We start from the raw sequence: 24,631 nt of genomic DNA on the forward strand, positions 1-24,631 counted from the left end.
AGTATGGTGTGTGCCATGAATTGTTTGTGATGGGGTTGACCTTTATAAAAGTCAGTTAATAGCTAGGCAAAATAAAAATTTTAACTTGTGAGTATTGCCAGTAAACAGGCTCAAACATAGTCTTTAGCTAATTAAGATTTCAGGGAAATGGAAAGGGTGCCAAGTATGAAGCAGAATGACCAGCCTTCCTCTCATACCTTATAGATATGAGGTTTCTGATCATGTGTCTTCAAAGGTCCACAGAGGCCTAGACACTGCTTTCTAATTGAAGAAGGGCCCTTTTCATTTTGCAGTCACCTCACTAAAGTCCAGCTATTTTTTAAGGGCACAATCTTAAAGATTTCTCTCAATATATGACTTTCATTGTAAAGCCATCTGGGATTAGATCCTTAAGATGCATAGACTTGTTTGCTACAAACTCCATTCTCTTCTATCATTGTGAAATCCAGATCTTCTCTGTATTTAAGAAAAAAATATAGAGAAAACTTGACCTGAGCTAAGCCAACACTTTTCCTAGACCACTTACATATTCATTCAGCCAATTTTTATTGAGAATTTAATATGTGGCAAATACTGTACTAGCAATTGAAAATATATTAGTAAACGCAATCAAATGAAGACTGTCTTAACGACCAGTGGAAGCATTCCATATGCTAAGCTATTGTATTTCTTCACCCAATGTTCTGTGTTCTGCATATCCTCAGAATATTGTGTTGTGTAGATTGTGAGTTGCATTGGTCAGTCTGGAATTTGTAGATAGTCAAGATATGAATAGGGGTGATTTGGTTTCATGGGCCATGTGTTATGGACATTTGTCAGTTTTTGGCTTCTGATCCTTTGAATACACTGTCTAAAATTATAATCTTCTGTTGAGTCTTGTGAGGGAGTTGGAGCCTGTCTCCATCCATGGAAACCGAATACATCTAATATTAACTTCCTTTGTCTGCACTGCAGCTAGGACTCGATCAATTAGATATACCCAGTCTAGACTTTGAATTAAGAGCTAGTGACGTGAAAAAGCAAGGACACCAAAAAGTTTCTTTTTAAAAAAACAGACTTTATTTTTTAGGTCAGGTTTAGATGTACAGAAAAATTGAGAAGATATAGTACATTGAGTTCTGATATTACCCCCCTTTTCCCACTATCGACTTACATTGTTATTATTATTATTTACATTATTATGGCACATCTGCTACAATTAAGAAAATAAGATTAATACCTTATTATTAACTAAACTTTATACTTTGTTTGAATTTGCTTAGGTTTTGTCTCCTTAGGCTCCTCCTGGCTGTGACAGTTTTTGAGACTTGTTTTTGATGACCTTTACAGTTTTGAGGAGTACAGGTTGTATATTTTATAGGAAGCCCATGTATGAGAATTTGTTTTTCTCATGATTCGACTGAGGTTATGGGTTTGAGGGATCTTCCGATCATAAAGTGCTATTTCCATCATATCATCTCAAGGGAACGTACTAACAACAGGACTTAACACTATTTATGTTAACCTTGGTCACCTGGCTGAGGTAGTGTCAGCAATTTCTTCTCTTTTTTTGTCAGCGGTAGAGAGAGCAGCAACATTCCAATTTCCAGGTTCAGGGAATTAGCAGCTCCAGCAGCAGGGCCTGTGCTGAGGGTGTTGGCAGTGTAAACTGCGCCACCTAGTGTTAAATGGCAGTGATGTCCTTAGCTGACATCGTGTTAATGAATTTGTGTTAATGAATTTGGCCCGTGATTCTGGCTGCAGAATCGGAATTACTATTATTCAGTATTTTTCCTTTTAGCTTAAATCATGCATAGTCAGTTTCTGTTACTTGCAAATACTACCCTGACTGATACATCATCTTTATTATGATTCTTTAGAAGCTTCTTGGCCCTTTATTCCCCCTCTCCCTCCATAGCAGGAGAGGTAGTAGTTTTTTTTTTGTTTTTGTTTGTTTGTTTGTTTGTTTTTTGCGGTACGCGGGCCTCTCACTGCTGTGGCCTCTCCCGTTGCGGAGCACAGGCTCCGCACGCGCAGGCTCAGCGGCCATGGCTCACGGGCCCAGCCGTTCCGCGGCATGTGGGATCTTCCCGGACCGGGCACGAACCCGTGTCCCCTGCATCGGCAGGCGGACTCTCAACCACTGCGCCACCAGGGTGGGTAGTAGTTTTTATTGGTAATGTGAATAAGCCGCACAGGAATCTATTTGAATGTGATGGAGCACAATTCTCTCAAGAGTTTCAGTTATCCATTGCTGCATAACAAACCATCTCAAAACTCTGTGCCTTAAAACAGCCATCATTTTATTTGCTTAGGATTCCAGAATTTGGAAGGTGGAGATGGCAACTATCGGTAATGGCAATATTTAAGGTAGTGTTTGTACTTTCTTCTTACATTTTCTTATTTTTTCTGCTGTTACTGAAGTAGCTCTCATCTAGATCATCAATGACAGCCAAGTCACCAATTTCAACTATTAATTTTTTGTCCTTGTCTACATCACCTCATCTAGCACATGTTGTCTGAATGAGGGTTTTCTCTGATCCTCCTACCCCAGATTAGAGTTTGTCTATTGTAGTGCAGTTCCAGTAATTTTAAAAGGATAGTAACAAATGCAAAAGTGTGTATTAAAACACATTATGTGTCAGTCATTGCTCTGATAAAATGGTAAGATAAAATGAAATAAGAGTTCAATAAATACTTTTAAAATGATTCCATGGATGGATGAATGCATGAATGAAAGAAATAAGAACTTTGGTTACTAGATATCTCTTCACTGGGGAGGTCTTCCCCTGCAAAGTCAATCTGAGGTGTGTTGTTCCTGGACCTATGTTCATGGTAACTGTAGAATGGTTACCATGGAATCCCCTCTAAATGTGTGATTGATTAACGTTTGGGTAAAAGAGCCAAGCAGAGGGACCTTCAAGATGGCAGAAGAGTAAAAGGTGGAGATCACCTTCCTCCCCACAGATACACCAGAAATACATCTACATGTGGAACAACTCCTACAGAACACCTACTGAACGCTGGCAGAAGACTTCAGACCTCCCAAAAGGCAGGAAACTCCCCACGTACCTGGGTAGGGCAAAAGAAAAAAGAAAAAAACAGAGACAAAAGAATAGGGACGGAACCTGCACCTCTGGGAGGGAGCTGTGAAGGAGGAAAGGTCTCCACACACTAGGAAGCCCCTTCGCGGGCGGAGACTGTGGGAGGCATAGGGAGGAAGCTTCAGAGCCACGGGGGAGAGCGCAGCAACAGGGGTGTGGAGGGCAAAGCGGAGAGATTCCCGCACAGAGGATCGGTGCCAACCAGCACTCACCAGCCCGAGAGGCTTGTCTGCTCACCCGCCGGGACGGGCGGGGTCTGGGAGCTGAGGCTAGGGCTTCGGAGGTCGGAGCGCAGGGAGAGGACTGGGGTTGGCGGCGTGAACACAGCCTGAAGGGGGCTAGTGCACCACGGCTAGCCGAGAGGGAGTCCGGGAAAAGGTCTAGACCTGCCGAAGAGGCAAGAGACTTTTTCTTGCCTCTTGGTTTCGTGGTGCGCGAGGAGAGGGGATTAAGAGCGCCGCTTAAAGGAGCTCCAAAGACTGGCGCGAGCCGCGGCTATCAGTGCGGACCCCAGAGACTGGCATGAAACGCTAAGGCTACTGCTGCAGCCACCAAGAAGCCTGTGTGCAAGCACAGGTCACTATCCACACCTCCGCTCCCGGGAGCCTGTGCAGACCGCCACTGCCAGGGTCCCGGGATCCAGGGACAACTTCCTCGGGAGAACGCACGGCGCGCCTCAGTCTGTTGCAACGTCACACTGGCCTGATAATCATTATCACTGATAATCATAGAAGAGAAAATCCTCAACAAAGTACTAGCAAACAGATTCCAACAGCACATTGAAAGGATCATACATCAAGATCAAGTGAGGTTTATCCCAGGAATACAAGGATTCTTCAATATACGCCAATCAATGTGATACACCATATTAACAAATTGAAGGAGAAAAACCATATGATAATCTCAATAGATGCAGAAAAAGCTTTTGACAAATTCAACACCATTTATGATAAAAACTCTCCAGAAAGTAGACATAGAGGTAACCTACCTCAACATAATAAAGGCCATATATGACAAACCCACAGCCAACATTGTCCTCCGTGGTGAAAAACTGAAACCATTTCCTCTAAGATCAGGAACAAGACAAGGTTGTCCACTCTCACCACTATTATTCAGTATAGTTTTGGAAGTTTTAGCCACGGCAATCAGAGAATAAAAAGAAACAAAAGGAATCCAAATCAGAAAAAAAAGAATTAAAACTGTCACTGTTTGCAGATGGCATGATACTATACATAGAGAATCCTAAAGATGCTACCAGAAAACTACTAGAGCTAATCAATGAATTTGGTAAAGTTGCAGGATACAAAATTAATGCACAGAAATCTTTTGCATTCCTATACAATAATGATGAAAAATCTGAAAGTGAAATTAAGAAAACACTGCCATTTACCATTGCAACAAAAAGAATAAAATATCTAGGAATAAACCTACCTAAGGAGATAAAAGACCTGTATGCAGAAAACTATAAGACACTGATGAAAGAAATTAAAGATGATATAAACAGATGGAGAGATATACCATGTTCTTGGATTGGAAGAATCAACATTGTGAAAATGACTCTACTACCCAAAGCAATCTACAGATTCAATGCAATCCCTATCAAACTACCACTGGCATTTTTCACAGAACTAGAGCAAAAAACTTCAGTTTGTATGGAAACACAAAAGACCCCGAATAGCCAAAGCAATCTTGAGAAAGAAAAACGGAGCCAGAGGAATAAGGCTCCCAGACTTCAGACTATACTACAAGGCTACAGTAATCAAGACAGTATGGTACTGGCACAAAAACAGCAATACAGATCAATGGAACAGGATAGAAAGCCCAGAGATAAACCCACACACATATGGTCACCTTATCTTTGACAAAGGAGGCAAGAATATACAATGGAGTACATACAGCCTCTTCAATAAGTGGTTAGGGAGTGTTCTAATTTCATAAGAATGAAATTAGAAAACTTCCTAATACCATACACAAAAATAAACTCAAAATGGATTAAAGACCTAAATGTAAGGCCAATCACTATAGAACTCTTAGAGGAAAATACAGGCAGAACACACTATGACATAAATCACAGCAAGATCCTTTTTGATCCACCTCCTAGAGAAATGGAAATAAAAACAAAAATAAACAAATGGCACCTAATGAAACTTCAAAGCTTTTGCACAGCAAAGGAAACCATAAACAAGATGAAAAGACAACCCTCAGAATGGGAGATAATATTTGCAAACGAAGCAACTGACAAAGGATTAATCTCCAAAATATACAAGCAGCTCATACAGCTCAATATCAAAAAAACAAACAACCCAATCCAAAAATGCGCAGAAGACCTAGACATTTCTCCAAAGAAGATACACAGATTGCCAACAGACACATGAAAGAATGCTCAACATCATTAATCATTAGAGAAATGCAAATCAAAACTACAATGAGATATCATCTCACACCGGTCAGAACGGCCATCAGCAAAAAATCTACAAACAATAAATGCTGGAGAGAGTGTGGAGAAAAGGGAACCCTCTTGCACTGTTGTTGGGAATGTAAATTGATAGAGCCACTATGGAGAACAGTATGGAGGTTCCTTAAAAAACTAAAAATAGAAATACCATATGACCCAGCAATTCCACTACTGGGCATATACCCTGAGAAAACCATAATTCAAAAAGAGTCATATACCAAAATATTCATTGCAGCTCTATTTACAATAGCCAGGACATGGAAGCAACCTAAGTGTCCATCAACAGATGGATACAGAAGATGTGGCACATATATACAATGGAATATTACTCAGTCATAAAAAGGAACGAAACTGAGTTATTTGTAGGGAGGTGGATGGACCTAGTAGACGGGAATAAAGATGCAGACCTACTAGAGAATGGACTTGAGGATATGGGGAGGGGGAAGGGTAAGCTGGGACAAAGTGAGAGAGTGGCATGGACATATATACACTACCAAACGTAAAATAGATAGCTAGTGGGAAGCAGCCGCATAGCACAGGGAGATCAGCTCGGTGTTTTGTGACCACGTAGAGGGGTGGGATAGGGAGGGTGGGAGAGAGAGAGATGCAAGAGGGAAGAGATCTGGGGACATATGTATATGTATAACTGATTCAGTTTGTTATAAAGCAGAAACTAACACACCATTGTAAAGCAATTATACTCCAATAAAGATGTTTTAAAAAAAAAAGATCTGGGGTTTCAGTGGCCATTTCTTTAGTGGTCATTTTTTAATGTTCTGATTAAAAGCTTGCAGTTTTTGGTTGACTCAAAACACTCAGATGACGGAAAGCATGTCTGAAGGGCAGATTGTAATGGATGCTGTCCTTGAGTCATTTTGCCCAGCTCAGTGCAACCTTCTGTGTCAGCTTCTGCAAGCTAACTTCTAATAGCTTGTAAATGAGACCTTCAGAAGAATGCCCCCGGGCACTGGCGACCTGGCTTTAGTTCTCCCTCTTCCCTACAACTGGGAGTATGAAAAGGCCTCCTTCCTATGACCTGAAGCAGAACAAACTCTGATTTATTTATGCTCTGGAGATCCATAAGGGAACTGGGATTTCCCCTGAAATTATTTTGCTTATCTTGTTCTCCATTCCCCTTTCACTTTCCCCACTCGCTTAATGGTTTCTCCTTAATATATAACTTGTACTTGAATCCTTGGCTCCATATCCGATTCTGGGGTAACCTGGCCTATGATGAAAGTATCTGGTCACAAGGAAAGATCAGTTACTGCATGTTTGGGTGGTTCCTAAAAAGTGAAAGGGGATTCATAACAGGCATATGAAGGAAAAAGCTTTAGGCTTGACTTTTCTGGAAAAAAAAAATCTCTCTTGTACCTCTTTTATGGATCTCCCCTAGACTTTCAGAACACCTGTGCTCTACCATAGGAATTGGTCTAGCTCTAGAATCAACCCCCCTCTCTTGAGTGGTATATTTCTCCACATGCAATCCACCATCAAGTCCTATCAATTCTTCCTGTAAAAGATATTTTGAATTAATTTCTACTAATACCACTCTATTCCAAGTCATCATCGTTTCTCAGCTAGACTATCCATTCATTTATTTATCTTGCATATACTATTGAAAAAAAGGAAAATAATTTCATTGTATGTAACTTTTAATTGGGCAAAGCAAATCAGAATAGATTGAGTAAAGTGATAGCCTTCAATATCTAAGTAAATGTCCTGAGACCTTGGCATCAGGAACTCTCTTAGTTGTTTTTAAGAGACTTTTTAAAGTATGCCTGTACCTTAGGCTTCATCCACAGAAAGGGGCACCCCTTGCTCTGTGTAGCTTGCGGCTCCTGGAAAGTGGTACTGACTCCTGTGGCCATATAAGGGCTGCCCCACTGGTTTACAGCATCACATCCATCTGCATTGTCTCAGCACCAAATACTCTTTTTCTCAATAAACCATCGTTGGCAATTTTATTCTACTGTTTGTGCATGTTGACTATCTACCGTGGCAATCTCCAGCCTCTCTAAGCTGCATGCCTGGACAGTCTATGTTGTCTCTCCATGTACCAGTTATTCTTTCTGTTAATGCTCTGGCTTCAAATTTGCATACATTTTCAGTGATCTGCCTTAACCTTATTTCTCCATAGTATTTTAGTGTGAGTTTTGCAGAACATAAGGTTTCCAGGAATGCCTATGCTGTAGTAAAACAGAAACATTTGTGCAGTATTCATTTTCAAAGAGTTACAGGTACATTGGGGGAAGACAAACATGTAAAAATAAGTACAGGATAGTAGACACAGAATTTAACTTGGGTATTGACAAACTTAGAATAGATGCATGTAGGATGAGCAATTTATGCTGCCTGAGGAATTGCAGTAGACCATGAAAGATGAGATGGATTTGGCTAAAATGAAGGTCAAAAGAACCTTTTGAGCAGAGAAAATAGAGTACCAAGACATCACCAACTGCTAATCATCTAACCTATGAACTCAGAAGTCTAAATGAAATGCATGACTTTTCTCTGATTTACTCACGTATTCCCTCTGTATTCTTCAAATTTTATTCATTCAAATTAAAATTTAATTATGTTTCCTTACCTATTATATAAGCAAAATTGCAAATGACTGATGACAAATATTATTGATGTGGCTGTGAGGAAACAAGAACTCTCATAAATTGCTGTTGAGAGTATAAAATGGTACAATCAATTTGGAGGGAAATGTGCCAATATAGCAACACTATATATGTATTTACACTTGGCCCAATAAATCCAATTTCTAGATTTCCATACGTCAGATACACTGGCAAAAGCATAAAAAGGCACATGCATAAAGCTTTTCTTTTAATTGCAAAAGACTCATTAAATAAACTATGGTGTATCTACAAAGCAGAGTACTACGAAGTTATAAAAAGAATGAGGAATCTTTTTGTGGTTAAAGAAGAGCTATGTTGGAGTTAGCTGGATCCATTTTAATCCTTAATGAAAGCAGCATCATGATTGAAATTTATGATATTACTCCAACAAGGTGTAAGAACCTAAGTTACTGATTAAGAATGATCATTAAACAAATAACCACTGAAACCCCAAATCTAGAGAGAGAGTCTGTGGAAGCTCAGGTCATTCTTCCTGGGATAAATAGAATGAGGAATAAATCATTGTTGGATTTATAAAGGTATAGGTATGGGAATTATTGACCCACTTTCCTATATCCATACAATACATATGAGTGAGCTTGAAAGAACTAACACTCCCTCAAGGACACGAGAACTAAAATAAGGCAGTGAGGAGAGTTATGCATCGGGAGGACTCATAGGGTTTCCTATCTGATGAATGCAGTCAGATTTGCCCAAAGGAAGACAAAGTCACAAGGTGATTTTTGATGGGTTGTGCCCTCTTTTATTCTGTGTGTTCCCATGTTAGGATTATAAGCAGTTTCATACCGTTCACAGTGTGCACACAGGAATGTGAATATCTGGAATTACTTGGCCACAGAAGTGTTAAAATGATGATAAGAAAAAGAATGTAAGTCCATAATGGGCAGGCAGAGGAGGTTTCCAGGTGGTGGTGACAGGTCTAAACTACCTCTGTGCTGTTTTCACTGAGCTTTCCAATAGTCATTTCAGCAGCTGGGTTTCATCACAATGGAGATAGGCAGAGGCAGAGGAATTCTAAATATCAAACTGATTGTTCCCTAATCGAAAGACTTTAGTCTTTTTCTTAATGTCTATGGGATGCAGTCTCTAAGGCCTAAGGCCTTGTAGAAGGTCCGGACAAGGGCATTCTTCACCTCATTATTTCTCAGGCTGTAAATTATGGGGTTCAAAATGGGAGTCATAACAGTATAGGACAGTGATAGCACCTTCTTGCTCTCAGGAGAATTATTGGACTTAGGGTGGAAATAGATGAGGCTTAAAGATACATAGAAAAGGGAGACAACAAGGAGGTGGGAGGAGCAGGTAGAGAAGGCTTTGTGCTTCCCTTCAGCTGATGGAATCTTGAGGATGGCAGCAATGATGCAAGTGTAGGAACATAGGATCAGCAAGCAGGGTATCATGACGACCAGAATGGTTCCAACAATGGCACAGATCTCAAACAGTGCCGTGTCTGCACAGACCAGCCTCAGCACAGGTGGGCTGTCACAGAAGAAGTGATTCACCTTGGTGCCACAGAATGGAAAGCTGAAGAGCCATGTGGTCTGCACAGTAGCCATGGGAATGCCTGGAAACCAGGAGGCAACAGCCAGTTTTGCCCATGTCTTAGGGTTCATGATGACTGGGTAGTGCAAGGGATTGCAGATGGCTACATAGCGGTCATATGCCATTGTGGCCAGGAGGAAACATTCAAAAACCCCAAAGAAGAAGAAGAAATACATCTGAGTGGCACAGCCAAGAAAGGAGATGGTTGTGTCCTGGGCAATCAGGGTCCCCAGCATCTTGGGCACAATGACTAGGTTGAAGCCAATCTCTATGAAAGACAAGTTCCTGAGGAAGAAGTACATGGGGCTGTGCAGCATGGGGTCAGCCAAGGTAACCAGAATGATGAGGCTGTTTCCCAGCAGGGTGACCAGGTAGATGATTAAAAATATCAGGAAGAGTAATGACTGTATTTCACTAGGTAGGGAAGAGAAACTCATGAGGATAAACTCACTAACTCTTGTCCAGTTTCCTTCAGCCATTGATATGGGAATGAATTCCGAGCTGTGGTCATAGAGAGAGATTCTCGATTGGAAGAGTCAGATTCTGGATTTGTGTTTCAGACTCTTTCTTAGTGTCAGGGAAAGAGGCAAGATCAGGATTTCAGTTGCAAGAGAAAGGGCCTTGTGTTGTCTAAGAATAAAGACACAAGGAAGAAAGGCCAGAGCCTGAGCTCTGAAATGGGAAATGTCTTATTGTTCCCCACTCTTATTCTTTGTGATCCATTTTCCACTTTGTTACCATATTTGCTAAAACAACTCAGATCATTTACACACACCCATTTTCTGCTGCACACTTAATACCTTTTTAGCAGGGTTAAATGAAAGGTGTCCTGCGGAGATGGAGTGGAGTTAGATGGAAAACAGTATAAATTTTCCATGTATACCTATTATATATCCCCCTTCTTCAAAGATTCATGGTGTTTATCTTCTCCATCTACTGCCCAAAGCTGTACTTACCTTTTTGGTATACATTTAAAGACTTCAATTCTAAGATAACTTGAGAGTGTATATTAGTAGAAAAAGTCATGTTTTTTCATGTTTTGTTTTGAGGTGACTCAAATAGGAGAAAAAGTGGCAAGGGGGTGCATAGGAAGAACGTCTATAGAATGTAGTAGTTTTAATGCACTTTTTTCCCTCCTTTCAATGTAAGAGCTGTATAGTATTTTATATCATATAATGCCTATTCCTTCTTCCTAATCAGATTATGAAGTAACAACCTTAGGATCTTTCTCCTCAGTCCAGCAAAGCTGTAATTGACATTTCATTGTCAGGACCCAGAATATCCACTGGCTTTCAAAATTAAGATCTGAGAGGAGTACTGTAGCACAACTAAGCAGATAGTGAGTGTGTCCCAGGAGATTCCAACTACTTCTCTTTCTAAAGTAGACAAATTGGAAAAAAGAAACATATTCCCACAAAAATTCTGTGAAAAATAAGAACATTAGAGTGAATATTTGAAAGATAATACTCATGAATAAACAATTAACCTGGACTATATTAAATAAGAGCTGGAATCTTAAACGCTATGAAAAAATTCAATATTTATTCCACTTCTGTTGAGGTACTGGCAATGTGATGATTGATTTCTCCCTGAAGCTTAGAATCTAATGGAGGAGATATTTAAATAATCAATTATATTAAATCACAATGAAGGTCTTGATGCAGTAAGTATACAGTATCTTATTGGGGGGAATGTATAAGGAGTAGGGACACCTAATAAATTCTCTGATGGCTTTCTAAGCAACAGGGATGAAAATGGAGTTGGCTAAAGATGTGCAGAACATCTAGGGTGTACATTATTATGAAAATATGAAATTGAAATTGTGAAAATATTATAAAAAATAAAAATCACTAACTCTTTTTTTTTAACTGAAAGCATTCCTTAATACACACACACACAGAAAATAATGGAAATATACCAATATGTCTTGATCTTTGTGCTATTTATTTAAAAAAATGTTTAGGATAGGGAAAATTTCCTTTAAGCATTCAGGCAGGAAACAAATAAAAACAAAAAAGCAAAACCACATAACACAATCAAAAGACATTTCAGGCTCCCTGCTAGTCCCTCCAGAACTTCCAGAAGAACATTCTTCTGCTAATCATTAGCTGTCCCAGGAGGAGGAACCCTCTCTTCTAGGCTTTCTGCACCCATAGAATTGTCCTAAAGAAATAGCGTACTTGATGCGATCTACCTTGTGCATGTTCCAGTGAGGCAAGTCTTCTCTGAGTTAATTAGAGGATAGTCAAGACTTCAGGAGGTATATGTTCTGTCAAAGCTGCAGAGACTGGCATTTTTCTGAGCCAGAATGCTTTAGAGTCAGAACTGGAAAATAACCTGGGTAATCTCAATCTTCTTGTGGTCTCAGATCTCACTTATCTTATGACACAGAAAGTGGAAACTGAGGCACAGGAAGGTGAAAAATGATAAGATCTTTCCAGTGTGGACATAGGAATAGAATTAGGTGTCATGACAAACCCTGCCAAACCTTGTCTAGTTGAGCAACCGAATCTGGAGAGGGGCCCCGGGTTGATTCATCCCTTGGTAAGAGCCTTACCTGTGCCCAATAGGGAGATCTGCCTTGTTCAGCTCTGCCTAACACCTATGCTTCATGAACTCCCCTGAGTGTTTGAGGAACTCTGGTTCGGCTGTCAGAAGGACCAGAAGAGGAACCAGGGAGGTCTTACTTCCTGCCCTGGATGAACAATTAACAGCTGTGAGACAGGAGGGAATGGAACAGGGCACAATCCTTAAAGAATAACACAGCCATTGAGAAAAATCGGTTGTGACAAAAACTGGTTAGAACCAACCAGGTCCGAGGTGGCAGAAGATGCGACCTTCCAGTGGACCTTGAGCCGTACTGTATTACAATGTGCTCACTGTACTACATTAGCATATGCTAAATGACACCCCACAGGCACTATGACAGTTCTGAGGCCAACAGTAAAATGCCAAAAAGTGGGTGATGACCCAACTCCTGGAATTCTCTGCTCCTTTTCCAAAATAGTTGGAACAATCCTCCCACTTGTTAGCCTATGAAATTACTCGGCCCATAAAAGCTAGTCATCCCATATTTCAGGACCGTTCTCACCTTCTGAGTTGGACCTCATTCTGCCTATGGAATGTGTATCTCTCTCAATATACCTGCTTTCACTTTACTATGGATCACTCGTGAATTCTTTCCTGCATGAAGCCAAGGACCCTCACTTGGTGGCATATCCCAGGAACTTGCCTGAGACCTGGGACATGACCATCCTCTTGTGCCCCATTTTCCTGAAACATCTTTACAAAGGAAGAGGAAGAAAGTGGTCTTCTCTCCCTCCCCACTTTTCCTTTGATTATAAAAATGTAGTCCACTTAGTTCTGGGGGCAGAGCCCTCTTGCCTGCCACAAGCATATTAATAAATCTACTTCTTACCTATCATTTTGCCTCTTGCTGAATTCCTTCTGTGCCAAGACATAAAGAACCTGAGCTTCATTAAGTCCTGAGATGAGTTGTGATGTTTCAGCCCTAAGATTGTGGATTTGAGTTCCATCTGAGGTGCAGTTGCAGTTGGACCTGAATCCAGGTCACTGCTGCCTTCTCTGTGTCAGGCGTGAGTGAGCAGACTAGATGGGTTGGCCATGCTCCCAGTCCTGACTTAGGAGATCTATTCCCAGCTGTGCCTCTTTTGTCCTCAGGGCCAGGTGAAGGGCTGGCATCTGTATTTTCCCCCAGGTGTTTCTGGGCTCACCTTAGCTCCTCTTCCTTCCCTTCCTCAAGGGTACTGACCTTTCTTGACTTCACTGTCCTTTGGGACCCTAAAGAACGTCAGATGCAATTGGATGAAGTTCAAGAAAGGAAAACCGTACTCTAGGAATGTAGGATTGTGTAGAGAAAAGCACAAACGTTTTGGATTCTGAGTGACCTAAGTGAACCCCAGCACTAGAACTCTCTGGTTTGTGATGCCTAGCAATTTTATTAAACTCTCTGAGTTTCCGTTTCCATATTGCTTAGACAAAGATAATATGCTTATTTTACAGGGTTGGTATGATGGGGTGGGATATATTAACAAGGATGTTAATGTACTCTATTACAGCATATATATTACTATATCATGAATATAATGTTATAATAACTTTCCCAAGAGCCAGTAATTGTTCAAAACAACTATTGACTAATTACTACAAGACGAGCATTGTTATAGACCCTTAGAGAGAGGAATGAACAAAACAAAGTCCCTGTGCTCATAAAGCTTACATTCAAATGGGGGAAGCCAGTCATTGAACAAATAAACAATTAAGAACTTAAGACTAAGCAGTTGCTATACACAAAATCCAGGATGGAAGAAATAGAAAACTGCTGAAAGAAAGGGCTCAATTAAATAGACTTCCTTTATTACAGGATCTTTTTGTCTTTTTGTTAATAGTAGGCTGGTCATTGTTAAGAAAGTTGTACAAGCAGAAGATATAAACCCTCGTCCAAAGGTTGATCAAGTGATTTGAGGCTACTGGCTTTTGAGAAGCCTAGAGAGCAGTACAGGATAGAGCTAGTGATTCAGGTTTTAAGAGTCATACAATTTTAGACACAGGAAAGGTTATACTGTTTCTTATTATAGTACAATTTCTAACAGTAAAATATTGTAAAAATTGTCTTAATTCCATCAATAGGCAACTGATTAAAAATTGTAGGTTTTCCATGGCAATACTATGTAACTGTGAATATATTAATGTGGGATAAACTCCAAGATAAATTTTTATTTGAAAAAAAGCAGGGTGAAGGAGATTGTATACACATTACACAAATTACATCTATTTAATAGAAATAAATATTATAAACCTACATATAAAATATGTAAACGGTAAATTTCTCAAAAGATACACAAAGAATTGATAATAGTTGTTGCATTTGGGCAAGGAAAGTGGGGAAGAACAGAGGTCAACCCTGAGAGGGAGATATTTTGATTGTATATTATTTTGTACTTAATTAATTTTATGCACATTTATTAAATTTTTAATAAAAATAAAAGACACTTGAAACAAAACAACACTTTTATTCTGGTTCCTCCCCTATTAATTTTTAGCCTTATGATCTAGAGAAAGATATTAAAATTACTCCACGTCCCAATACTTGTTGTGAAAAGGAAATGCGATTAAATATAGAAAACATTCCAAGCCTTGGTGTATGTCATACAAAGCAGGTTTCATCAAAGTACTGTTTGACTTGAGACTTGAAGGTTTCCATCAGGGAGAGGAAGGGGCATTCCAGTTGACTGTAAGATGACCACATCACTTTGATTACTGCTATCATCACCGTTTCTGCAATTACACTTAATGTTCGTCAGATTGGCTTCCTTTTTTTCCACTAATTCACTAAACTTTCCTGCATTAGGATCTTTGTATAGGTTAATTCATTTGATTCTAATGTTTTTCCTCCTAATTTTCACCTGGTTAACTCCTACTCAATTTTCTGATACCACTTTCTGATTTTCTGTTGTTACTTCCTCAGAAAAGAGTTCCCTGACCTCCTTGTATTAGGAGTCCCATTTATTCTTCTTCAGAGAATTTTATTAGTTTACTTCATAGCAGTGGTAGCATTGTATAATTATATATTTATTTGTGAATTCTTTGTTTAATCCTCTCTTAATTGAGGGATTCTGTAAATCAGTACTTAGCAGTGAGTGTAAAGGACGATTGGGAAGAAAGAATGCAAGTCATGAGAATAGTGAGGAAGCTTATATAGTAATAATTCAGGAACAATGGCCTGGCTAGGCCAATGGCAGTGGCAATGTAAATGAGAATTGAAACAAAGGATGTGGAAGAATTTTGCCAAGGAAGAATTAGCAGGATTTAGAGACTGGTTGAATAGTTCCATGATAGCACTTATCAAAGTGTAGAATTATTACACAGTAAAGCACTTTGCATAGGAGCTCTTAGAGGGCAGCACCTTGTTCATTTTTTGTTGTACCTTCAAGATTCAGTGTGTAAATGTTCACTGATCAAGTGAAAGAATATGGCAACAAAAGGGGGAATCAAAAAGAGGAATAAGTAACAAGTCAACGGCAATGGCAGTGGCAATGGGAATTAACAGGGATGAATAAAAAGTGTTGCCAAGTAAGAATCTGCAGGAGTTGAAGACTGGTTGTATACTCCTATGATACCGATTATCAAGTTGTAGCATTAGAGCAGAGTAAAGTACCTTGAATGATGTTTTAATTTCATAATCATCTGTTTACTTCTCTGACCCATTTAGTTGGATGAGCGCTAACTAAACAGCAGCACATATGTTCACCATCGTACTCTCAGAACTCAGTATATACATGTTCCCTGATGGAATGTAAAAATAAATCAATGAAAAATTAAATGAAAAAGAAGGGTAAATAATAAGAAAAACATTGACTAGATGTAGTGACTGGAGAATGAGTTTGTGTTTTATTCAAAGTAACCATGATTTCAGAATTTCATCATGTAGGCATACCACACGGGTTGGAGTTGACTTACCATCTGTAGGTAACCCTCCGCTAACCGGCTCAGCACACTTTCAACAAGCTCCGATCCTTAATCCATGTTCTGCATGGTTTGGACTTTTATGCTGAGTAGGGTGCCTGAGTGCTCAAGTGCACCTCTTTCTCTTTCTATGAACTCATGGGTGCATCATTCATCTTTGATTGTTGGTACTCAAAGTGTCCTCATACGTTACGTTACGGGTAACGTAAATTGTTTAAAACTTTGGAGTACAGCAGATAGTTATCACTTTCGGGTGGCTTGTTTATATCAGTGTATGGAAATAAACCCTCACAAACAACGTATGTTTACTAGTAAAGGGATAGTCATGTTTACATCTTTTTGTGGACATTTTGGATAACAATTCTGGTGGGCTTTGGGGGTTAAAATTTGGGGGGCTTTTGAGGAAAACATTTACAAGCAAAAGATCATTTGGGGGAGAAAATTAGTGGAAAATATCTTTGCTGTGTTTCTTGTCACTGTTATTAGGGAGAAGGAAGCATCCTTCATAAAAGTTTATTTCATACATTAGTTTGAGAGCATTGTGCTAGATAGATACCTTGCTGCCTAAGCAGAAATGTCTTGGAGGCACGTGGAAACACGAAACACGTTTGGGTGAGAAATCACTGCTAGAGGTAATGATCTGGGACTTAATCATTCATTTCGACATTTATTGAGTATTAGTGAGTGCCAGGCAAAGGAATTTGAACACAATGAGAGGTTGTCCTTATACTCACCTGATAGATATGCATGTAAAATACAATTAATTACATTATCTTAAATGCTTTAGTAGTAATATAAGACCAAGATATGTATGACAAAGGCAAGTGACCTCAGCTTTGTCTAGGGGAATTAGAAGTGTTTCTAGCAGAAAAACATTTAGAATTGTATTCCAAAGAATAAAATTAGAGCTGAATCTTGAAAGATAAGTATAAATTAACTTAGCACGGGGAGGAGGTGGTGAGAGGGAGGAATTTTAGACAAAAAATTGTGTAAAGATACAACAGGTTAATAACAATTTCTACCATTTATTGAACACTTACTCTGTGCCAGGTATCTTCTTCATTCAGAAAATAAAAGTAATTTTATAAGTACTTTTAGTTCTCCCAAAGAAATAGCTCATCACACAATAGATCAGATAATTTCCACTGAAGTTGATCTCAACATTGTTTTTTGTTGTGTTTTGTTTTCTTTGCTAATTTTCACTCTCCTAAGAGCTCTTTTAATCTCCGTGTAAAACATTATTTCATTTACTTATTTCATACAACTTCTTTTGAGCTTCTACCTCTGTATTTTAGAAGAAGGAATATGCAATATTTTTATTTTATTTTTTTGAATTTTCTGAATTTATTTTTTTATACAGCAGGTTCTTATTAGTTATCCATTTTATACATATTAGTGTACATATGTCAATCCCAATCTTAAAGTACATGATATTTGGGATTCATACCTAGATTAATATTCTTGCTCTGACACTTAAATTGCTGTGACAATTAAACAAGTTACTTGCTTTTTTGAAACAAGTACCTATTTTAAAAATTGTGATGAAACCCATGAGGAATAATTAATACTTTATTTAAAAATATGTAACATATTTTTCTGTCAATAAATGTTAGTTACTTAATTCACCCTGCTTCCTGGGAGGAGACAGAATTTAAGTAGATTTCTCATGTTACAATTACAGCAAACATCCTTGAGAATTCTACATAACCAATCCCCCCCTTTCAATTGAAAGATACTACAGAAAGATCATACAGCTCCATGAGTGGAAGTGGTTGGCTCATGTAATTTTAATTTTATTATATATTATTATGTATTAATTTTGGTTATGAATGTGCTATATAATTATATTATATCCCATGTACAGATTATGAAATATAAGGATAGATATTTAGAGTTTTTATATATATATATATATATTTTTATTTTGCGGTACGCGGGCCTCTCACTGTTGTGGCCTCTCCCGCTGCGGAGCACAGGCTCCGGATGCGCAGGCTCAGCGGCCATGGCTCACGGGCCCAGCCGCTCCAGGGCACGTGGGAACCTCCCGGACCAGGGCACGAACCCACGTCCCCTGCATTGGCAGGCGGACTCTCAACCACTGCGCCACCGGGGAAGCCCTAGAGTTATTTTTATGAACTTGCATAGCTGTTAAGTACCAGACACAAGATTTGAATCCAGGTTTTTCAGACTCTGAATTGTTGAGGAGGATAAAAAAAAAGACTATGCTTAGAGAAACTAGAAATGCTTGGTATATGGGGAAAGAAGATAGATCTGTGTGACAGTTGTTGACTATGCATTCAACTGCAGGGTTGGGGTATGGAAAGAACGAGATTGGAAAGATAAGCTTGAGCTGGACTATACATGGGCTTGTATGACATGCTAAGAACACAGTTTCATTGTGAAGATGAGGATGAACTGTAAAGATTTAAAGCATGATTATGACAGGCCATCACATATGTATTTAGAAAGAACTCTTGAGACAGTGAGAAGGATGAATGAGAATGGGGTGTATATGAAAGTCTTCAGTATGACTGGAGGCTGGGAGACCAATTAGGAGGCACTAGTAATAATCCTGGTGGGAGATATATGCCAATACCGAAGTTTCATCTCACAGTAGTGATTTGTTGAAACCCTGGCAATGGTGGGATCTCTAAGAGATAGTACACAAGGAAGAGAGAAGAGGGCCAACAATTGAACTCCTAGGACCAGTATAGTTTAAAAGGACTTGGAAAACAGCACAAAGAATCTGCCCTTGGGCATGTAGCGGGTAGCAAAGGAATCCATGATTATGGAAGGCAAGATGATAAAAAGTTTCAAGAGCGAAATTCCCTTTACACAAGCATCAAAGAAAACCTGAAGAGTACTTGATTTCCTCAAGAGTCTCTCTAGACCAAGAGCTGGTCCAAGCCTGGGGTCACTGGACTCTGTTGAAATTCCTCCCACCCCTGTCCCTGGTCCCTGCAGACCTCAATCTGCAGAGTCATAGTCACTGAGAGCTGGAAGGGACCCTGGAGACCCAAGAGTACAGGGCTGGAATCTCTCCCTAAAGGGAGTTGGTTCTCTCTCCCTCTCCTCAGCTCTAGCTGGGCTGAGCTCTGTTCCCCCTGGCTTCTATCCTCAGTCTCTTCCACCCCTGGGGTTGCAGACTAACCAGCCTATTAATGAGCAGTCACAGACCATGACCTCATTAAAAAGCTGTTAATGAGACACACTGCTGTTCAGGGAACACAGTGGAGGGAGGCTCCCGGTGGCCTCCTCCTGGGGCCTGGAGGGAGAGCTTAGGTGAACAGACAGGATCAGATCTGGGGAGAGGCCTAATGAACTCAGGCTGCAGAGCCACACTTAATGAACTCCTGCTGGCAAGCAGCCCAGCTTTGAAGCTCAAGTCCTCACTGGCCTGCAGGCTTACAGGAGTGGGTGGGATCCAGGGAAGCAGTGAGTTTCCTCTTACCAGTCAGGTCTGCTTACTGCTTCCTCTGCTGACCCATTTTGATGGAGGACTTCAAGTTCTGAGATTAAGAAGTAATTTTGTGTTGCCCTGAGTTTATGGCTCATGGACAATTGTATAAGCCTTTTGACTGGTCTCCGTCCCACAGGCTTTGTCCCCTAGCCACCCATTCTCTACAATACTACCAGGAAAGTCTTTCCAAACACATAGCTGATTGTTACTTCATGCTTAAAACTTTTTAATGAAGAGAGTTCACAGTAAGTTTCAGAGTCCTAGCATAGAAGACTCTTGAATATTTGGCCCCTGCCTATCTCCCCACCCTCATCTCCTCCAGACATCTCTCCCGTGTTATTTTCATCATTATTACCACTGCTATCACCATGGTCATTATCATGATTATATCAGCATAATGAACATTTCCATAGTGCTTCTTAAGTGTCCAACAGTGTTTTACATATATTAATTCATTTAAACCTCACAGCAGTGCTATGAAATAGGTGCTGTGATTATCTGTATTTTATAGATGACACGGAGTCAACATATGCTGTGTTATTTGTCCAGTGTCTTACAGCTACTCAGGAAGAGAGTCAGGATTACAACCCAGGCATTTTGGCTTCAGAGTTTACACTTTTACACATTAAGAAGACTTACTTCTGTACCCTTTGCACTTACTACTTATTTGTCTTGGAATGCCTATCTCACATACAATCTTAAACCTTGGCTCCCATTCCTTCTTATACTTCTTACTTTGCTACTACGTCTAACCATTATGCATGTATTATTACCTACTGTCCTAATGTTTATATGTCTGCTCCCCACTGGCCTGAAAGTGCTTACGCTTGGATTGAGCTGGGTTCAGTAACCGTTACTGCAGTTTTACCGAATCTTTCAGTATTTATTATATTACTTTAAACACACACTATATTGTATTCTCTTTGAGAAACTGGAAACTAAATTCTTGACCTCTCTCACAGCCATGCCTCTACAGCCATATATGCTTGTCCCCCTTACTTTACCATTTCAGTGAAAGGTATCTCTCTCAACATGATTGCTCATGCAAGAAATATGAGTATAGGCCTTGACACCTTTTCAATCCTAAACCATCATCAGCTTTTCCCTGATCTTCTGCCATTCCTATACCAGTCTCTCTTTACATTCTTGCCACTTAACAATAAATTATCTACCCAGTAGACATAGTTATCTTTTTTTTTTAATTGTCCCTTGCTTAATATTTTTCAGTGGTGGTCCACTGCATTTAGATTAATATCTAAAATCTATCACATGGTCAAAAAGAAGTTCTGAATGGTCTGACTTCTTCTTACCTGTACAGTCAATTTTTACCTCTCTTGTCCTTATTCACAAACATTGTTTTTCCTGGTTTCAGTGTCAGGGTAAGACTGACCTCACATGAGTTGGGAAGTATTCCCTCCGCATATATTTTGTAAACGGTTGTGAAGGATTGGTATTGATTCTTTTTTTTTTTTTTTTTTTGCGGTACGCGGGCCTTTCACTGCTGTGGCCTCTCCCCTTTCAGAGCACAGGCTCCGGACGCTCAGGTTCAGCGGCCATGGCTCACGGGCCCAGCCGCTCCGCGGCATGTGGGATCTTCCCGGGCTGGGGCACGAACCCATGCCCCCGCATTGGCAGGCGGACTCTCAACCACTGCGCCACCAGGGAAGCCCTGATTCTTTTTTAAATGTTTGGTAGAATTCACCAGTGAAGCCATCTAGTCCTTGACTTTTGGTTTTGGAGGTTTTTGATTACTGATTCAATCTCCTAGCTGGTAATTGGCCTGTTCAGAGTTTCTATAGCTTCATGAATCAGTCTTGGTAGACTGTATGTTTCTGAAAATTTATCCATTTCTTCTTCCACCCATTTGTCCAATTTGTTGGCATATGAGTGCTTGTAGTAATCCCTTACGAGCCTTTGTATTTCTGTAGTATCAGTTGTAACATCTCCCCTTTCATTTCTGATTTTGAGTCCTCTTTTTTTTTTCTTGGGGAGTCTAGCTAAAGATTTGCCAATTTAGTGTTTCTTTTCAAGAAACAAGCTCTTAGTTTCTTTGATCTTTTGTATTATCTTTTTGCCTCTATTTCACTTATTTCCACTCTGATCTTTGTTATTTCCCTCCTTCTACTAACTTTGGGCTTCATTTGTTCTTCTTTTTCTAGTTCCTTGAGGTTCAAAGTTAGGCTGTTTATTTGAGACCTTTCTTGTTTCTTATTATAGCCATTTATTGCTATGAACTTCCCACTTGGAAATTCTTTTGCTGCATTCTATAAGTTTTTTTATGTGTATTTCCATTTCCATTTGTCTCAAGGTATTTCTTAAAATTTTTTCTTTATATATTTTTTTGATCCATTGGTTGTTCAGTAGCATGGTGTTTAATCTCCATATATTTGTGAATTTTCCAGTTTTCTTCTTGTAACTGGTTTCTAGTTTCATACTACTGTGGTCAGCAAAGATGCTTGATATAATTTCAATAGTCTTATATTTATTAAGACTTGTTTTGTGCCCTAACATATGAAGTATCCTTGAGCATGTTACATGTGCACTTGAGAAGAATGTGTATTTTGTTGTTTTTCGATGGAATGTTCTCTATGTGTGTGTTAAGTCTATCCAGTCTATGATGTTATTTAAAGCCAATGTTCCCTTATTGATTTTCTATCTGAGTGATCTATCCATTGATGAAGTTGGGATATTAAAGTCCCCTACTATTATTGTATAGCTGTTGATTTCTCTCTTAAGGTCTTTTAACTTTTGCTTTATATATTTTGGTATTCCTAGCTGGGCGCATAAGTATTTACAAATATTGTTGGATTGAGCCCTTTATCATTATGTGATGACCTTCTTTGTCTCTTATTACATTCATCTCTGGGGAGATTCCTATAATCCAAATGTTACTCTGCTTGATGTGCCCTTTAAGTTCCTTAAGCTATCTCCATTCCTTTTCATTCTCTTTTCTTTTTGCTGCTCTGACTGAATTCCACTAACCTATCTTTGAGTTCACTGATCCTTTCTTACATTTCACCCAGTCTGTTTTTGAGACCCTTTAGTATAATTTTCACTTCAGTTAACGTATTCTTCAGTTCTGTGACTTCTGTTTGCTACTTTAAAAATTCTTTTTCTCTTTGTTTAAATTCTCACTTTGTTCAGCCATTGTTCTCCTGAGCCCAGTGAGCATCTTTATGACTATTATTTTAAATTTTATCAGGTAAATAACTTATCTCCATTTCATAAGGTCTTTTTTTCTGAGGTTTTATCTTGCTCTCATTTGGAACATATCCCGCTTTTTCTTCATTTTCCTTGGCTCTGTGTGGGGTTTTATACATTAGATAAAACAGCCACCTCGCTCAGCCTGAAGGAGTGGCATCATATAGGAGATAAAACTTATTGTTCAATGCTGCTCTAGCTCTTGGCTGTCTCTCAAACCCTTGTGATTGTCCAAGCAACCTACTTTATTGTTAGTGGGCTCCCAGTAGTTGAGGGTATGCCAAGAGCCATCAGTGTCCCAAAGGGGAGAATCCCTATTAGCACCTAGATTCAGGTTAATTGGAAGTCAGACCTGTAGGCAGCTACTTTTAAAGTATTCAAATATACATCTTTCAGAAGAAGACTGGGAGACGAACATTTCTATCTGCTCCCTCTGCGTTGAGTTTTGGAGTGATAACCAGTTCAGAACTGCTTTTTGTTTACTACCATCCCACTGAACCCATGAACACATGTCTCAGTGGCCACCAGAGCCAGGCTATCAAGGGATGTATCCTCTGGGTGGCAGTCACAAATGTCAGTGTACCAGATGTGTATACAAGTTTTCTCAGAGACACTGATGGCCTGCAGGAGGAGCAGAGGGAGAAGGCAAAGATGACACCTGCTAGATTCCCCAATCTCTGGAGAGGACTGTAGTCAGCCCTTCAACATGTGTTTAATTAGAAGCCTACCCCCTAAGCCACAGCTATGAAGATAAGCTTATTGTCCTCTTTCCCAGAAAGACAGGGGTACATTTCAGTCTGCTGCCTCTGTACTGTGCCCCAGGGGGCAGTAGCCAGTTAAGAAATGTTTCTCCATTTTTTATAGTCCTAGGGATCCATGAACATAAGAACTACTGGCCAGCAGAGCCAGGCAATCCAGGGGCTTTCCCTGGGTGGCAGCCACAGCACCTGGGGCAACAGACATGGGCAGAGACTCCTTTCTGGGAGATACTGGTGACCTGGAGTGTGGTGGATGGAGAGTGTGAAGATAGTGCCTGCCCTCCAAGGTCTCTGAAGAGGATCACCGTTGGCCCTTAGAAGTGTTTTTAATTAGAAGCCTGCCCTTCAGTTCAAAGCCTTAAGATAAGCTAATACGCTTCTTCCAAAGAAAGACTGGGTGCCTTAGTCTGTTGACTCTTTGCTGTGCCCTGAGGTGTAGCTGGTTAAGAACTGCTTCTTTGTTTGTTACAGTCCAATGGGACCCATGAACCTAAGCCCCACGGGCCACCAGGTAATCAAGGGGTATCCCCCGGGCATCAGTCACAAAAACCAGGGCACTAGACATGCGCACTCCTTTCTGCGAGATACTGGTGATCTGGAGTGCAGCAGAGGGAGAGCTCAAAGATAGATCCTACTGTCTGAGGTCTCTGAAGAGGATTACAGTGGGCCTTCAGATGTGTGTTTAATAGGAAGCCTGCCCGTCAGGCTGCGTCTATGAAGATAAGCTAACAGGCTTCTTTTACAGAAAGACTGGGCACATTAGTCTATTGCCTTTCTGCTGTGCCTTGGGAGGTAGCCAGTTAAGAACTCCTTCTCTGTTTACTGCAGACCTTAGAGCATAAGCCTTGCTGGCCACCAGAACCAGGTGACCAAGAGGTGTCCTCTGGGTGACAACCCTCAAAAATCATAGAGCATAAGCCTTGCTGGCCACCAGAACCAGGTGACCAAGAGGTGTCCTCTGGGTGACAACCCTCAAAAATCAGGGTACCAGACAAGTA

General features: G+C 40.0%; 2 protein-coding genes across 6 annotated transcripts in view; both read right to left on the reverse strand.

The window, feature by feature from the left end:
* Positions 1-24,631, reverse strand: part of ZNF215 (zinc finger protein 215) — a 151,728-nt gene that overhangs the window by 24,709 nt on the left and 102,388 nt on the right. The window lies entirely within an intron of this gene.
* OR10A5 (olfactory receptor family 10 subfamily A member 5) lies at positions 9,074-10,386 on the reverse strand. Its single transcript, XM_067751791.1, has one exon. The coding sequence runs from the start codon at positions 10,205-10,207 to the stop codon at positions 9,257-9,259; it is 951 nt and encodes a 316-aa protein (XP_067607892.1). The 5' UTR covers positions 10,208-10,386; the 3' UTR covers positions 9,074-9,256.

Source organism: Pseudorca crassidens, chromosome 9 (assembly GCF_039906515.1).
Source record: "Pseudorca crassidens isolate mPseCra1 chromosome 9, mPseCra1.hap1, whole genome shotgun sequence".
NCBI lineage: Eukaryota > Metazoa > Chordata > Mammalia > Artiodactyla > Delphinidae > Pseudorca > Pseudorca crassidens.